Source organism: Vulpes lagopus, chromosome 15 (genome assembly GCF_018345385.1).
Source record: "Vulpes lagopus strain Blue_001 chromosome 15, ASM1834538v1, whole genome shotgun sequence".
Lineage (NCBI taxonomy): Eukaryota > Metazoa > Chordata > Mammalia > Carnivora > Canidae > Vulpes > Vulpes lagopus.
Genome location: NC_054838.1, coordinates 29,656,162 through 29,674,100, shown reverse-complemented (window position 1 = coordinate 29,674,100; position 17,939 = coordinate 29,656,162). Strand labels below are relative to the sequence as shown.

The following is a 17,939-nucleotide window of genomic DNA, read 5'->3' as shown; positions in this document are numbered from 1 at the left end:
ACCTGACCTAGGGTGGTGATAGTAGGAGCAGTGAGGACCTGGTAAAAGAGGGAGGTGGTGGTGTTGATTCCCCAAGGTCTGGTTTGGTGGACTGGGTGGCAGTTCTGGCAGCAGCTGGTGATGGTAAGATCAGAAGCTTAGCAGAAGGGGTCGAATTAGGGGCCAGGGAGCAGGGAGGCATTAGGTTTAGCTCTGTGTGTTATTTCGTCAGAGTGGCAGAGGCCTGGAGTGCAGGGAAGAGGTTGAGGCTAGCTATTTAAGCTGCTGTTTTATCGACAGGGAGCTCACTATTTTGGGAGGCAGCCCATTGCAGAGCTTGGCAGGAACAAGGGTTTCCTGAATTGACTGCTGGTGGCCTCAGGTGACTTCTGGCCTTTGTGCTGATTCTCTGTCCTAAAGCCCTGTGGGGTAGGTTTGTGCCTTCTTCTAGCCTTCAGCTTTTTGGAGGCAACAGTAGTGTCCTACAGGTCTCTGAAATTCCCTGAAAGCAGCAAGGGAAGCCACAAGGAATCAGGCTGTCACAGGTTGGAAGGAGCCTCAGGAGATCATCCATAAGAGGAAGGAATCCCTTTTTTCAGACAAACAAACTGAGCCCCAGAGAGAAGAAGGGATGCTCCCAAAGTCATGGAATGAGTTCATGGCAAAGCTAGGGGTGGTTCTTTTTTTTAAATATTTTATTTATTTATTCATGAGAGACACACACAGAGAGAGGCAGAGACACAGGCAGAGGGAGAAGCAGGCTCTGTGCAGAGAGCCCGACATGGGACTCGATCCTGAGTCTCCAGGATCACACCCCAGGCTGAAGGCGGCGCTAAACCGCTGAGCCACCGGGCTGCCCTGGGGGTGGTTCTTTAATCTAGAACTCTCTACAGCACCATGTGATCATGTGTGTGTGTGATTTCCTAGCTATAGACTGTGTGGTTTAAGTGACAGAACTTGGACAGCTAATCATCAGACACTTAACGTGTTTCACCAAGACTCCTAGACATATGCTCTTTCTTAAACCTTTTCCCTTCATACATCTTTTCAGGCTAACAGCATTGGTCCTTTGTCTACACCTGGAGGAACACAGTTTCTAAACTCTTTACCATCCAAGGAAGCCAGGGAAAACATTACCTCCAGACACTCAGGGGAGGATCAGACTCTGTAATACTGGGATGACCCCCAATCCAGCCATCCCTCCTCTGGACCCACTCCAGCACATCAGCAGAGCATGACCATCACTTTACTTGTACGAATGCACCTTACTCCATTTCCATGAGCTTCTTAACTGGTCCAACACACTGCAGACTCCCACTGAACTAAGCTCCACCCCTACATTCATGTACACACTCCTAACTTACCTATCAAATATGGTTTCTTGCTGATTTGGGACTTAACCTCACAGGTTAAGGGTCATTTTTGAAAAGGGTAAGAAGGTGACAGTGGAAGGTAGAAAAACCTACATGACAACCAGAAAGCTTTCCCAGGACAAGTTCTGCCTGAGGTGGACACAGCTTTAATTTGGAGGAAAGCCATGTGCCCAGAAAAGTCTGCCCTGTGGCTGCAGGTGGCCTTTTCCAATTTTAGAGGCAGGGACTTTGATCCCTCTGTGTCCCTGGTATCAAGCACAAAGCCTGTGGAGAGTGACCTTTGCAAAAGGAATGGAAGCAAGAAGAGAGGACAGGAAGAAGGAAGCACTGTGTTCCTCTTTCTTCCATCTTTCTGCCTTTGTTGGTGACTAATAACACAGCACAATCCAACATACAACTTGTTGTGCATGTCTTTTATAAGTAGCTGCTCATTAACAAATATCCCAGGATCATCTGCCAAGAATGATACAGTCTTGATTTTAGAAATGGAGGCGACTCACAACCACTGCCCCCTCCAGTTTATCAGTTGGGGAAACTGGAACTCAGCCAGGTTAAGTGCCTTGCCCAAGGTCACATGATAATTAGGGGCTGATAAGGAGAAGCACAAGAATGAAGTTTGGGCCAATGTAGGTTAGCAGATAGTTCTTCCAGGTTCAGCAGTGGCCCAGCCAAGGTGCTCATATACACACTTAGAAAGACAGGTCCTGGGGCACCTGGGTGGCTCAGTCAGTGAAGCATCTGCCTTCAGCTCATGATCCCGGGGTCCTGGGATCAAGCCCTGCATCGGGCTCCGTGCTCAGTGAGGAGTCTGCTTCTCCATCTCCTTCTGCCTGTCACTCCCCCTGCTTGTGCACTTGTTCTCTCTGTCAAATAAGTGAAATCTTGAAGAAAAAGAAAGAAGGAAGGAAGGAAGGAAGGAAGGAAGGAAGGAAGGAAGGAAGGAAGGAAGGAAGGAAGGAAAGAAAGAAAGAAAGAAAGAAAGAAAGAAAGAAAGAAAGAAAGAAAGAAAGAAGAAAAAAGAAAAAAAGAAAAAAAGGAAAGAAAAGAAAAGAAAAAAGAAAAGAAAAGAAAAGAAAAGAAAGAAAAGAAAAGGAAAAGAAAAGAAAAGAAAAGAAAAGAAAAGAAAAGAAAGAAAAGAGAAAATAAAAGAAAGATAGGGCTGGATGCTGTGGACTTAGTTTGTCTGTAAATTGCCATGATCCTAGGACATAAAACAATGTTGATTATACCTCTGTCTGACAGATACTCTGACACTCTGTTCAACTGTGTGGACGAAGGCAGCAGGATGCCCCTCACCCCCACTTGCACCCTAGGAGAGCTTTCATTGCCAGATGAGGAATCCCATATGCATTTTAATGAAGCCTGGGGATTCTGGTTCACTCCTGTGACTACTCTAACATTTGGCTTTAAAAGGCTAGAAGTTGGGATCCTAAAGCATCCTTAAAGCTGCCTATCTGGCCCCATACACTCAGGGATACCCCCCAGCTCTCACAGGTGGGCTCTAGCCTCTCCCTCTGCACCCCCTTCATCCCCACACCATCCTTGCCACCTTAAGGAGCTGTATCTCTCAGCCTGTGGGCCCTTGCTCCTGCCAGCCTCCCTGCCTAGAATGCCCTTTCCTTCCCCTTTATCCTTCCCGTTTACAGGACATACCTCCACCTTGTCTCTCCTTCTGTGCTCAGTGCAGGTCCTTGTTCTTCCTAGAAGCTTTCCCAGGCCACTCTTCCTCCAGACTGCTACAGTCATGAAGGATAAGGTGCTGCCCTGCAGAGGATGGTGAGAGGGCATCACCCCCCCATCCTTCTCCTCCTATATTTCAGTGTCCCGCTGCACTAACACTCAGCCACACCTTTGTGGAAGCCAGGGGGCACGGGGGCCCAGGTGATAGAAGCCTTAGCAGTCAGCTGCCTGCCCCGGAGAAGGGCAGAGAGTGAGCTCAGATGGCATGGAAGCACAGCAGGCAAACAATAAAATCTTAGGGCGGCTGTTTACCCATTCTCACAAACGAGGACTGCTCTAAGTGCTGACTGGCCTGTATGCCCCCAAGGAACACTGGGTCACCTGCCCTGTATCCGCGGGCTTTCCTGGCCCCTCCTACCAAGTGCCAGCTGTGCTTTCCAGTTGTTGTAACAACCAGAAAATACTCCCTTCCAGCCCTTCCAGACACTCCCATTGGAAAACCACCGCTCCACACAGCGAGGCCTGTGCATCAGATGTTCTACGCTGTCCCCTCATCACTACATCTCAATACAAAGCGCTTTAGTAGTCTGTGGTCACCCAACACTCTGTCCTGCCTGAATGAATGAGGAGCAGAAACAGCCACCTTATGACCTTGGGGTGCCCTTTTCTACCCCTCATCGAGAAAACTGGAAGGGGAGCCTTCAAAAAGCTCCTGCCCGAAGTATCAGCTTCCCTGGGCCCTCCCCACCACGAGTCACTGTGGGGTTTCAGGCCAAGTAGCTTTTTGAAATGCTGCACATTGGCGATGACACAGAAAGAACAGCACAGCAGTGAAAGTGAACCAAAAGCATTTATTTGTTCAGGGAGGGAACAAAAAGGTCAGCCTCTAGCCTCCTGCTCAGACCAGTGGTTCCATTTTGGACTTCACAGTCTGTATTCATTCTGTGCTAAGCTAATAATAATAATAACGGTGAGGGCACCCGGGTGGCTCAGTCGGTTAAGCATCTATTTCAGCTCAGGTCATGATCCCAGGGTCCTGGGATCAGTTCCACATTGGGCTCCCTGCTCAGCGAGGAGTCTGCTTCTCCTTCTTCCTCTCCCTCTACCTCTGCATTCATGCATTCTCTTTCTAATAAATAAAATATTTAAATAATAATAATAATAATGATGATAGTTGTCCCTCTTACATAGGACTCTACAGTTTGCAAGGTGCCTCATATACATTTGACAAGTGGAGAAGCTAGAATGCAGGCTAAATAATTTGAGATTATACAGCTTAAAAGAGGCAGAACTGAGGCTGGAAGTCAGACCATCAGATCCCGGCTGCCGACTGTGGTGACAAAGAGCTTTCTGGCCTCTCTAAATTGGTCGTGTAGGCCAAGGTTCATTAGCTGAGCTCTCAGCACTGCTACATCACCGTCCCGAGTTAGCAGTGCTCGATGGCATTTTAATGGGAGCCAAATAACTCTTCCTGTTGGCATTCGCAGGCAGCTGGAGTTTTTGTGTTTTATGGTAATTAAATACCATCATCTTTCATATCTGACAATCTTTAGGGCCCTATGAACGACTGCAGTGCACGCCAGGTCACCGTCAACTCTGGAGCAAGGGAGACCGCAGGGCGCCTGTTGGCAGTTTCGCAGAGCTGAGTGTGGGCACCTAGCCTGGCACCCTCTCACGGAGCCACTGCTGGCCTTACACTGCAGGGCTGCTGACACATTAAAATTCTTTGCCGGAGCCAAAGCCCTGAAAGTTCATGTCTTTTTCTCATGAGTGTGCTCTTATGAAAGAATAATGACCCACTCGGCTGGAGCCTCTCTAGCAGCCAGGCATCCTGCAGTCAGCCTGGGCCCTGCTTGTGGTCTGTCCCCGCCTGGCTCACCCTCCAGCCGGCCACCAGAAATCTTCCTCAAACATTAGTGATCACGTCACACTTCAAGCCCACTGGGGACCCTCTCCCCTTCCCCATTAAGGCCAAGTTCTATAGCGCAGCACCTGCAGGCAAGAACCACCCTGGACCTGCCTTCAGCATCTCCTCCCCGAGGTTAGCCGCTGCCCCTCCCAGCCATCACACTACTCATCCAAGTGCCCCAGTGAGCCTCACTGGCTCCCTCTCAGGCTTCCAAACCCCTCACCTGTGCCCACTAGACACAGGTCAGATGTCATTTCTCCTGAAGCCTCCCCCAGCCCCAGCAGTTGGTCTGGCAGCTGCCTCAGTGCTCCACGGAGCTCCAGTGGGGCCGTGGGGAAAGCTAACAAGATTTCCGGGAGCCACTGCTTGTGGAGGGCTTTCTGTGTGACAGGCAGTGACATAAGCACTACCTGAGCTGACGTACTTAATATATATACAGCAGGGTGTTTATTTTTTTTTAAAGATTTTATTTATTTATTCATGAGAGAGAGAGAGAGAGAGAGAGAGGCAGAGGGAGAAGCAGGCTCCATCCAGGGAGCCTGAGGTGGGACATGATCCTGGGACTCCAGGATCACACCCTGGGCCAAAGGCAGGCGCTAAACCACTGAGCCACCCAGGGATCCCCACAGCAGGGTGTTTAACAGCATGGCCCGCAGAGCCAGACTGTCCAGGTTCAAATCCCAGCTCCATCACTCAGTGGTTTTGTAATCTTAGGCAAAGTGCTTACCATGCTGGTACCTGCGTTCCCTCCTCTACAGAATGGGGAGTGATATTAGTACCTTCATGGTAGGGGCACCATAAGGATTAAATGATTCCAGCACTTAGACCTGGTCACATAGCAAGTACTCAGTAAATGTTAACTATTGCAGCTTCATCATCATTGTGATTTTGTGTAGCATCTGAGTGTCTGTTTTTTTCGTAGACTGCGAGCAGCTCCAAGGCTGGGACTGTATTGGTTTCAGCTCTGGATTGCCATCTTTCCAGTCTACAATAGCCCTTCTTCCTCGTCTCCCTCTTCCTTTTATTACTGTTACTATTATATATTCGTTTTAACTTCACTCAGAGAAGTTAAGTGACTTGCCCTAAATTATGTTAGCCTGTCAGAGCCAGAGCCAGGGTGGAGCCTGGGTCTGGAAGACTCCTGAGCTCTGCCCTTACCCCTTTGGGCAGCGTGCCTCTGTTGGCCAAGGCTGCGGCTCATCCTCATCTTAAACATCATCCAGTCTCTGCACATAGCAGAGGGCTATTTAGTGTTGTTGATAGATCGAACAACAGCAAGGGCCTTCTCCTTAGCATGCACCTGACCCCAGAACAGAGCAGCACCTTGGTTTGCTCTGACATGCTTATCTAGTGTAGAAACGGGTGCTTTGAAGACATGGAGCCCCCATGCCTCTGATTTTGTCCTGAGAGTTGGGCTGCAGCCATTCCCATCACTTGTGATCTGTACATTGAAGTACAGGCACCCTCCTGAGACCAGGACTCCTAGAAGCCAGTGGGAGGTCCAGAATAGGATCCGGCTGCAATAAAAGAACACCACATTTCTGTTAGATATTTTCTTGCTCTTTTTCTTTCAAGGATTTTTGCCTTGGAACCCCTGTTGTAAATGTTGTACAGTGATTATCATGAGGATGATTCAGCACTTTACAGTTTATTCATTCAGCATGTGTTTATCATAACCGTGGAATTAATAGTTGCTGATGTTTAGCATTACTGTACTACAGACACTGTGCTAATAAGCACCTTACATACATCATCTCATTACTTCTTATAACAAACCCATAATGTAGGTAGCATCTAGATCTAGTTAGTGGTAAGAAAACCGAAGCTCCAGAGAAGTTAAGTAACTTGATCAAGGTGACACAGCTTATAAGTGACAAAGCCAAAACAAACCCAGGGCTGTCTGACATCAAAGCCTGACTCTTTCTATTACCTAATGCTTGGAAGAGCAATCTGAAGAAGCCTCGTGATGATCTCAGTTCAGGGAGATGCTCCTGGAGGCTTCAGTGCTCAGGATTTTTGTGCATATAAAATGAAAAAAAAAATGTTTGAGGTGTTGGAGGGAACCAGCAACTGCAAATATATCTGAGAACTTGTAGGAAGCAAAAATAGTCCCTGAAAAACCAGGCTTGCAAAACTCAGATAAGCAAGTGGTCTTTACTAACAGAGGTGTGCAGTATAACAGTAAAAATGACTCATATCTGGGCTTGATTCAGAGATATACTTGGAGACTCTATCTGTGAAAAGAGGGTGCAAATTGGAATTTACAGCACAGCTTTGCAAATGTACCAATGCATACTCCCAGGTAGCAGGAGAGAAGCCATTGCTTGTGCAAGCAAGAAGTCCACCCAGCTAATTTGCTCTTCTCTACTCATATTCTGTCAATATTGACAAGGGATATGGAGATGAATAGCACGTGGTCCCTTCCCTCAGGGAGCAGTGGAAGCCCAAGTACTTGGCACTTGAGCAAGGGCCATCACTTTTCATCCTCCAGAAAGTGGTGATGTAGGAATGTGTACACCCTTTCACAGCCCAAGGACCAGGGAACTAAAGTAAGTTACTGGAGGCCATCCAGCCAGTCTGTAGAAACCAGCAGAGAGTTGGGCCTCCCTTGGGCCATCTCTATGTCATTCACTACTGCATTCCCAATGCCTGGCTTGCCAGACCTGGCACAGAACAGGCACTCAAGAAATGCTGAATGAGTGAACTAGTTCTGAGTTTCCCTCTCTAGATGGGGAGTATATATTGGAGAGAGGAAAGGACAGAAAGAAGGACCCATTATTCCTGTGCCCTCTATCCTCCCTCCTGGCCTTAGGAGCAGAAAGGAGATTCCATTCAGACCAGAAGAGATAATGGCTCCTTAGGAAGGTCATGTCTCTTTTGGGGAGTCACGAGTCCCAAAACACAGAGTTTTTCCCATGGGAACCCAAGAAACGTCAAAGCCCCCTTTCCTAATGTTCTCAGAATGGAAGGGATAAGGGAAGGGGAACAAAGGGCCCAGCCAAAGCAACCACATAAGTCAGTAAAGGGCTGCACAGATCCATGGTCTAGAGAGCCCAGGGTGATCTGATATGATTTTTTGGTACACAAATGTCCTTTATACTAGGATTATTCTCTTGGATACACTGCCCAAACCACTCACAAGAGCCAGATACTCAATACACCTAAAGTGAGCACCTGGTCAGTTGTAGGACTGTGATCACTAGCACAGAAGGAATATGGGTTTTTATACCTATCAGAATAGGCAGGATGGGGACTTAAGTAGGCTAGCTGTAAGAGAAAAGGAAAAGGTGAGTGGTTCAGGTCAGCTTCTATTAGCATTCCCTGGAGGAAAAAAAGAACTTTGGGCATGGTAGATCAAGGAAGGCTTTCTGGAGAAGGTGGTGATTAAGCTGAGCTTCAAAAAATAAGAGAGGATTTGGACCAGGACATTCTTTATCTTCACAGGAGAATTTCCTTTTAGAAGTTACTTTTTTAGGGATACCTGGGTAGTTCAATGGATGAACATCTGCCTTTGGCTCCTGTCATGATCCTGGAGTCCCAAGATCAAGTCCTGCATCGGGCTCCCTGCAGAGAGCCTGCTTCTCCCTCTGCCTGTGTCTCTGCCTCTTTCTGTGTCTCTCATGAATAAATAAATTCTTTTAAAAAATAAGTTAGTTTTTTAGATCTATGGCCAGTGGTCTTATACTTTAAAATCTCATTATTTCAGGACTCTCAGCAGTGGTTCTAAAGACTTACCAAGCCAGACCGTGGCATCCCCACTTAGTCACAAAGCAGAGGTCTGTTTGTAGGCTTGCAGGCCAGCTTGTCCTGACCCAGAACTCAGATGCCTGCTGTCTCTACTGAGGGGGGTTTTCCTGCCTTTGGCCATGGACTGAGACAGTTGAGCTGGTGTCTGTGTTTTGGGGATCATGGTTTGGTAGACAGAATTCAGGCTTTGGATTAATAAGGACTATTTCCTAGTTCTGTAAAAGTCAGCTTATCTATAAAGTGGAACTGATGATAATACTGCCCTCTGGGGGTTATTGAGAGCATTAGAACAGTTAAAGCTGTAAAAGTACACATAGTAGGTGCTCCTGGCGGCAGCTATTGTTATCAGTTGGGTGAACAAGCCATAAGGAGGTTGATGCTGGGGCACCTGGGTGGCTCAGCAGTTGAGCATCTGCCTTTGGCTCGGGTTGTGATCCTGGGGTCCTGGGATCGAGTCCCACATCAGGCTCCCCATAGGAAGCCTGCTTCTCCCTCTGCCTGCGTCTGCCTCTATCTGTGTATCTCTCATGAATAACTAAATAAAATCTTAAAAAAAAAATAAAAAAGGAGGTTGACTCTTGGTGGGGGGCATGGAGCAGGGCTAGGTCACCCTTCTCTGCTGGCCTCCTGTTAAGCACTGGACAGTAGTGGTCCAGTCCCTCTCACTGCTTCGGTACCCTGGCCTACAGCCAGCAGCCTAAAAGGCCAAGGATAGGAGAGACACTCAGCCAACCCAAGAGGCTGCTTCTGCTGCTGGCTTCCATCCCAGGCTCCAAATGTCTCCATTAAAGTGCTGCCTGAGGACAGCGGACAAAACAAATGACCCTGCTATTCTCACCTTCCCCCGGTCCAAGGCTGCCTGCTTTCAGCCTGTTTGGCTCCCGTGCTCTCTTCTCTCCCCTCCCATGAAGGGACGTTCTGCTGGCACAGCATGGCACATCTTCAGAAGGTACTGCTCACATTCCTGGGCACTGTCCTCATTGGAAATGAAGTTTCAGCCACTATGTCGCTGCAGCAGAACTCTTGGCCCCTGGGGGGACAGGTGTGGAGGATAGAAGGGGGAAATGATGACAGGTAGGGCTGGAAAGAGTGTGTAGGTCAAATTCTGCTGGACCCTGTGGGGGCTTTATCTTGAAATCTATTTTACATCTATAAATCTGGTGATAATAATACCTATTGTTCCAGGTGGTGGAAGAGAGTAAATAAAAGACTTATCCTAATTCCCTTGTCTGCAAAGTGGGGATGAAAACAGTACCTGCTGTGCAATGGGTCATGAGGATCAGCTGAATTTAAACATGTAGAGGACTCAGAATCATGTCTGACACATACTGAGTGCTCAGTAATGGGATGAGCACTGGCTGATATGCTATATGTTGGCAAATTGAACTCCAATTAAAAAAATAAATAAAAATAAAGAAGTAAATGTCAATGATAGTTTTTAATAACCCCCAGGTGGTTTTTAATTGGGCTCACTCCCTTTACTCAGAATTCACTCCCTTCTCCTCCCCAGGCCAACACTGACCACTGAACCTAAAATTTCACCATTGCCCCTACATACCCAGGCCATAGGCCCCTTCCCTGCTTTATGTGTTCTCAGATTATCACCACCTCTGTAAACTTTAGTTTTTACTTACCTTGTTTCATTTACTAGATACCATTATATATAGTTAGCGTTTTCTACTTTTAGCATCCATTGGAATCACCTGGAGTTTGTGAAATCAGATGGCTGGGGCCCACCCAAGTGTTCATGGTTCAATAAGTCTGGGGCAGGGCCGGAGAACTTGAGCCTCTAACAAATTCGTAGGTGATGTTGAAGCTGCTGGTCTCGGACCAGACTTTGAAAAACCTTCCCAAAAAGTATCAGATAAGCAGTGTGAAGTGGATGACGTCAGAGGGTGGTTGTGGGTTGTATTTTTTTGTTTGTTTTTTATCCTTTTTATTGTGTCTCTCTTTTTTGGAATTTAAGTTCCACAGGGACAGGGATTTTGTCTGTTTTGTTGGTTGATGTGTCCCTAGCCCCGAAAATAGTAGGACCTCAGTCAGTACCCACCTCCCGGCCACAGGGACAGGCATGATGTATGGTGCCCGTTGCCGCCAGGAGGTGCCCACTTGACCCTGGGGCTCCGCTGTGCCTGTGACCTTGACCGTGCCCGTTGCCGTGGCCGGGCCCACCGCCGTGACCATGCCTGCGGTCATGGCCATGACCTTGACCGTGCCTACGTGCCTATGACTGTGCCCATGACTGCGGCTGTGACCGAGCCGTGACCTTGATCGTTACCGTGCCTGTGACCGCAGCCGTGACCTTGACTGTGGCCGTGCCTATGCCCACGCCCGCCCCGACCGTGGTCGTGACCTTGATCGTGACTGTGACCTTGATCATGACCGTGCCCGCGGCCGCGACCTTGCCCATGCCCTCAGCTGTGACCTTGTCCATGGCCGCGACCTTGCCCGTGACCTTGATCGTGACCGTGACCTTGATCATGACCGTGCCCGTGCCCGCGGCCGTGACCTTGCCCATGGCCGTGACCTTGATCGTGACCGTGACCTTGATCATGACCGTGCCCGCAGCCACGACCTTGCCCGTGCCCGCGACCTTGCCCGTGCCCGTGACCTTGCCCGTGCCCGCGACCTTGCCCGTGCCCTTGCCCGTGCCCCTGCCCGCCGCCTGCCGGTGCCGCCGCCCGCGCCCGCGCCCGCTGACCGCGCGTGTCTGTACCTAGATCACCCGGGCGCCCTGCAGAACCACCCGCGGCTCCGGACGCCGCCGCCGCCGCTCCCGCACGCCCACACCCCCAACCAGCACCACGCGGCCTCCATCAACTCCCTGAACCGCGGCAACTTCACCCCGAGGAGCAACCCCAGCCCGGCGCCCACGGACCACTCGCTCTCGGGGGAGCCCCCCGCCGGCGGCGCCCAGGAGCCGGCCCACGCCCAGGACAACTGGCTGCTCAACAGCAACATCCCCCTGGAGACCAGGTGCGGGGCTGGGGCGGGGGTGCCGGGGGGCGCAGCCCGGGGCGGCCGGGGCCCTTCCGGGGGTCCCCACTCCCCGCCCGGGAGGCTGGGGTCAGGGCGCGGCTGGGAGAGGCGGACCCGGGCTGCAGGGGAGAAGGGGAGAGGGCGGCGGGAGGGGTGCGGCGGGGAGCGGGCGCCTGCGAATCAAACAGCCTGGAGGCGGGGGCCGGCCTGCCGCAGACAAAGGTATGAGCCCTCTGTGCCCCCTCTGTCCCCTCTCCTGGTCTGTGCCGGGGGGATGCCGCGCCGTGGAGGGGCTCATATAAAAGTACATGAGGCTGAGTGTGTAAAGGCGGCAGAGAGCAGGCCCTTGGTCAGTGGGCCCTTTCCCAGCTGTGGTTTGGTCACCCTGTGCCTGGCCTGGGGCCGCCTGGCCTGTGGTGGGTGCTCAAGGAATGCTCCCTCTCCCTTCCCCTCACCTCCTACAGACTTACCCCTTTACACCCCAAATCCCACAATCCCTAACCTGGGTACATCAACTAACTTTTGTTTGCAAGAGCTTTCATACTTGAGATACGATGTAATTTTCACAGCTTTATGAAGAAGGTATTGTGATTTGTGATTCTATTTGGGAGTTTCAGAGTCTGAGCATCAGAGAGGGTCAGTGACTAGCTCAGGTCACATGGGCGGTGGTCGGGTTGCTAAGATGTGAACTCAGGTTGCTGAGACTCGGGCGCGGTGCTGTTTCCCTACACCACAGCACCTTCTCCAGGTCTCTCCTGGCTGGTCCTTCCCACCTCTGCCTTCTTCCAGCCTCACACAGTGCTTCCTGCACTTCAGGGACTTCAGTCACAAAAACTAGGTTCGTGCATGATCCTACCACTGAGAAGCACTGTTGACTTTGGGGGACAATAGCCTTTCCCTACATTCTCTAAATGTGGCTGGCACAGTTAGAACTTCCTCATCTTCCACCATGTCACTCAAAAGTAGTGGGGAAACCTAGATTTTATGTTCTCAAACTCCTGTTCTTTATCTGTGAAGAGGGCAAAAGTCATCCAACATTTAAAGAGGTGTAGAAATGAATCTACACGGAAAATGGACCTACCTGACTCTCTTTGGCACGTCACTATGATCTTTGCACATAGAGCGTGAGGGATCCAGGGAAAGAAAATCAACATCTTTTTTTGGCCATTTTCCTCCTGTAGAATCATTTTTCCAAAAGCAAATTTTTCAGAAATATGGTCCAGCTTGTGCCACTCCTAGTCTCTTAATTAATATTGTCTCTGTTGCCATCCTTTAAAGTCAGGTGTGAGCTGTCCTCTGTGCCTCCTTTGCTCTCAGAGTGAGAGAGTGGCATAATTGTGTGCCATCCCATCCAGGGTAGCTTAATCAGATCTCCATTATTTCCACTTATGGAAACACACATAAGTGTGTCTCTCAGCACATGGCTGAGAGAAGCCAGCAAATAATTGATGGTTCTGACTCTCTGCATGGAACATAGTAGCCACTCCCTGTCTTGGATGTTCATTTTTCTCACTTAGACTCAACGTAGATGGTTCTCTGGGTTTTTCAAGGGGAAGGAAGATAGGAGGCCGAGCAGCAGGGGCATTTTCCCGATGGCTTGTAGGAGATGCAGAGGTGGTCCTAGCTGACCTCTCTTGCCTCATCAGCCAGCCAACACCTGCCTTTCTGTCTCCCACATCCATTGCACAGACCACGGACCACATGGAACTTTGTTTTCTTAGTCCTTAGACTTTATCACTCAAGTAATAAATGTGCTATAAAACACTTAGGAAAAAAAGAAAAGAAAATTACTTAATGTCTACCACCAAATGGTAACCGTTGTTAACATGGTGGCATGTGTATGCTCATCTATAATATTTTCTATAAGTCCATACAGATCTATATACATACCTAATATGTGTATGTGTATAGAAGTATGTGTATATGTGTATTTATCAGACTTCTAGATGCCTGTCCCTTTCATGCTTCTTTGCCTTTTTACAGAGGCATGAAAGCTCTCGTACAACTGTATCATACAGCTCTCTGCTAGAGCTGCCCTCCTTCTCACGTCTTGGTCTTGCAAAGTCCTACTTATTCTTAAAGATCCAGATGAAATGTTTGAGGTAGGCCTCCTCTGTGACCCCAGAGTTCTGTGCATCTAAGGATGGTTTAAAACTGGGGGAGGTGCCTGGTACAATGAATTCTGGACCTTAATACTGACCCTTACCAGTTGATGGCACAAAACCAACAAGGTTTACAAGAGATCAGTGTCACACCTGGCAGATAGAATCACAGGTAATTTTGACCAGTGGGTCAAGGTGAGGAAGACCATAGACTCTGGAGTCGGGGGACCTAAATTCCTGTTTTGGCTTCAGCACCTACTGGCCCAGCAAGTTCATTGACAGCTAAAACCTTGAATTCCCTGTGTAGAGTGGGATAAGAATTCATGCCTCTCAGACTGGGTGGAAGTGAATGAAATATCATATAAAAAACATAAAGCACAGGCATTAAAAGATCTACTTACAATTTAAAAATGATTTCCCATTTTTTTTCATACATATCAGCTTCCCATATCAACCATGTGAAGAAAAAAGTCATGAAAAAATACTAATTGAGCTCCTACTCACCGGAGGAGTCGAGGGGAAATATAGTAGGTTGTACCTTCTCTCAACTTCGGAGAAGGTATTTTGGCCCTGATGTTTTGAGAACAAGCGTGATGGTCCTTTTGCTGAATCTAGTTGTTCACAGGTTTTAGGGTCAGATGCATCCTGTGCTCACACCCCCACCACATTGCTCACTAGCTATGGGCCTAGACCTTAAATTTCTTCATCTCTAAAAGGGAGAAAATATTAGTAACTTCCTATTCTGAGTGTCTGTTGCTGCATAGAAAATGCCTGTCAGACTTGGCTTAAAAAACCACCAGTTGATTTCACCTCACAGCCGAGGGGCTGGTCTCCACGTAGCATCAGCTGGGGTCAGTCGGTGGTGTTAGCTATTAGTGGGACAATTTGAAGGAGCCAGGGTGGCTTGACTCATGTGCCAGCTCCTTGGAGATGATGGCTCGGTATCTGGGCTTGGTGGATCCCCACCCTCTACAGTGGTCTCAGGGCCTCTCTGCCCAGTCTTCCCAGCAGGGAGTGGACTTCATACTCAGTGGCTGGAGGCTCCATGGCACTGAGACAGAAGCCACTGATCTCTTCAAGGTTTGGCCTAGAATGGCACAGTGTCACATCTGCCATGGTTCTGTTGGCTGAAGCAGTTTTTGGCCAGCCAGCTTCAAGGAGAGGGACAACAGGCCCCACTTCTCAAAGGGAGATGCACCTGAGGATTTTTCAGCCACTCCTAAATCACTGCAGTGCCTCCTGAGGCTCTTGGAGCAACTGTATATGATAATGTCTGAAAATGTCTCAGCACACAGTAAGGGATCAACTGCTTACCTACCACGTGGTGCTTGGCATTCAGTACATAGTCACTGAATGCCTACTGTGTGCCCAGCCAGTAATATGTTTAAGAGAACAGACTTGCAGCAGGGCAAGGGCTATATGATAGAGGTACACATGGTGAATCCATTGTAATCACCGCTGGAATTTCAGTAGGCAACACAGCTTGCCACATGAGGGGTGCTGGAAAAATACTACCACCGTTAAATAAATGAATGGTGGAACAAATGAATGAAAAGGCTTGCTTAACTTGAGTGCAGCAAAGGGAAGACTTCCCAGTAGGCCTGGTGCTGTGGGACTGACAGTGGACAAGCAAGCAGGAGTCCCCAGGTGGAGCTAGGAAGAAGGAAGGGCATGAGGGAGGCCTGGCCTGAGCAAAGGCCTAGAGTCCCCCACCCTCCCACCGTAAGAAGGGGTTGTTGTCAATGGCTATTACCAAGCCCCCTGAGAATGGGGAACCCCCTGATGCCAGAGAAACAGTCACAGGCCCTTCTCTAATTGTCAAACTGAGTCTGTGTTGAGAGTAAAAAAATAAATAGCTGAGAAAATAGCATACCGGCCAGCAGAATAACCAGGAGGGGTTTAGATTTTGTGCTGGAGGAAGAGAAAGGCAGGCAGGAGGACAAGCAAGAGGGAAGACTTGCCTCACTGCCTCTGGCCCTCTCCAAGGGGAACTGAGTCCCCAGAGGGACTTCTTAGAGCTGGGGTCACATGTTGCTTTGAGGCCCGCAGATGCATCTGTGGTCCATTTTGGTGGGATCTTTGTATTCAGGGTCTGCTAGACCCTGGTCCACTTCTTCACGCTCTGCAGCATCAAATACTTAATTGATTTCATAGGGATTGTCTCATTAATAACCTGTCAGGCTTCTGTCAGATGAAGGGGAAGCCAGAGCACGAGGCTGTCAGACCCCTGCTCTAGCTCATCTGATCCCAGGCCTGGTTTGGAAGCCTGAGACCCGTTTTGTGGTCATGCTTAATTTGGGGAATAGCCCTGCCCATCCCTCAGGGATGGGAGGCCCTCCTGGTGGTCTCCACCCCAAGCTTGGTAGAGTTCCCAGAATAGCACACAGTACCTTCTAGTGGGTCAGCCAACTCCTAAGCACTGCAGATAATTAGGATGTCATTTGGTGATTCAGTCACGGGCATGCAGAAAACACAGCCACTGTCCTATACGAGACTCATGATCTTATAAGGAAGGCAGACCTGTAAATAAATGGGTGAATATGGCACTCTGGATAATGCTGTGCCTTGAGGGGCAGGCGATACTCTGAGCAGAGAGGAGGGTGTGACTCCCTCTGTATGGGGACATCAAGAAACAATCCTACCAAGCACTTACGGGGTCCTTACTGGAGCTCCTAGAGGGAAGCTCATCAGAGACTCAGCACCGAGGGTTTCTCCTGAGGGCTGGTGATACAGGTGCCTCCTGCCTGGCAAAGGCCCAAATTCCAGACTCCTAGAAGGAAAGCAGGTGTTCAGCATAAACCATATTGTTTGTACACACAGTTTCCACCTGAGTCAGCTACTCATCAGTTAATGGTGAGAACCCTCCTGAAAACCTCTGGTTCCAGATACCAGCCCAAGGGCCAACTTTATAAACAGAACCTTCAAAGGATGACAGTCAGGACTGCTGTGCTAACCGTTCTGCACAGGTAGGTAGTTGTCTCATCATCCCCACTTTAGAGATGAAGAATCTGTAGACAGGGAAGTGAAATAACTTGCCTAAGGAACCACAGCCAGTAAGAGTCAGGGCCAGGATCCGTACCCAGGCCAGCTGGCCCCAGGGTCCATGCACCTAGCCCACTCTCCAGTGCCATCTTCCTGATTATCGAGACCTGGATCCGTAGGAGTTTGCAGGTGAGAAAGGAATTCTGGGATGAGGGGCAGTTGTGCAAAGGCACAGAGCTGAGAGAGCTTATCTGGGGAGGTGGCTCAGAGTTGGGGGGACGTGGAAACACAAGGGTCTCGTGGAGACGCGCATAAAGGAGAGTCAGCAGTGAAGGGCTTGACTTGTAGGGAGAGAGGTTATACTTCTACTTGTGGGCATGGGGCCCAAGGCAGGGACAGAAGTAGGGGTGAGTCATTGTCAATATATTTTAAAGATAGGATTATGGAATTGGCCTCTTAGAAGAATCACCATGACCTGGAAGACCTAGTTCCTTTTTTTTTTTTTGGTTCAAATGCTAGCTCTAGAACTAAGTCTTTATGTGGTCTCGGCCAAATCTCTGAGCCACCCTGAGCCACCTTGAGGGTGTCAGCCACAGAATGTGTGTGTGATGCCTGCCTGTCCTGCTCTACTGAGCAGCTGTCCCAGGGCTTTGTGGGTGAAGCATGGTCTAGGACAGCAGGCTTAGGCCAAGAGGCAACTTTTCAGCTACTCTCTTCCCAAGCGCTACTTGTTCTGTCCTTGGAAGGCAAGCTCTGCCTGCTGTGGGCTGCAACTGGAAGCCCCAGCTCAGGGCCTTGCCCAAGGCCTTCCCTCAGGCTTAGAGGGAAGCTGGTGCCCTGCCCACTCTAGGAGGAGCCATAGGAGCAGTACTGCACTGAGCTGTGCTCCCTCTCCTGAGAGGTGGCTGGGGACAGTGAGGTTGGAGAGATGTGCTTTTGAGTCCCACCCCAACCTTTTGGTTGCTGTATGATCTTGCGCAGTCACTCAGCCTACCTGGGCCTATATCTGTTAAAATGAGGTAACAGCACCCCCCACTGTGAGAGTCGAATGAATCCAGCGTCCATTCCCAAGCTCCCAGCCATAGCGAGCTGGAGACCGTGCAGTGAGCTGGTGACCTAAAGAGGCTTCAGCAGCATGGATCCCCATTAGGAAATCTTCATAGCTTTTACTTTTTTTTTTTTTTTTCA

The 17,939-nt window shown here is 49.4% G+C and overlaps 1 protein-coding gene across 2 annotated transcripts in view; it reads left to right on the top strand.

The window, feature by feature from the left end:
• TENM4 (teneurin transmembrane protein 4) overlaps positions 1–17,939 on the top strand; it is a 731,611-nt gene that overhangs the window by 489,564 nt on the left and 224,108 nt on the right. For both annotated transcript variants that reach the window (XM_041730444.1, XM_041730443.1), the window contains one exon: positions 11,409–11,664. In XM_041730444.1, coding sequence (XP_041586378.1) covers positions 11,409–11,664 — 256 coding nt within the window. The remainder of the gene's footprint in view (positions 1–11,408; positions 11,665–17,939) is intronic.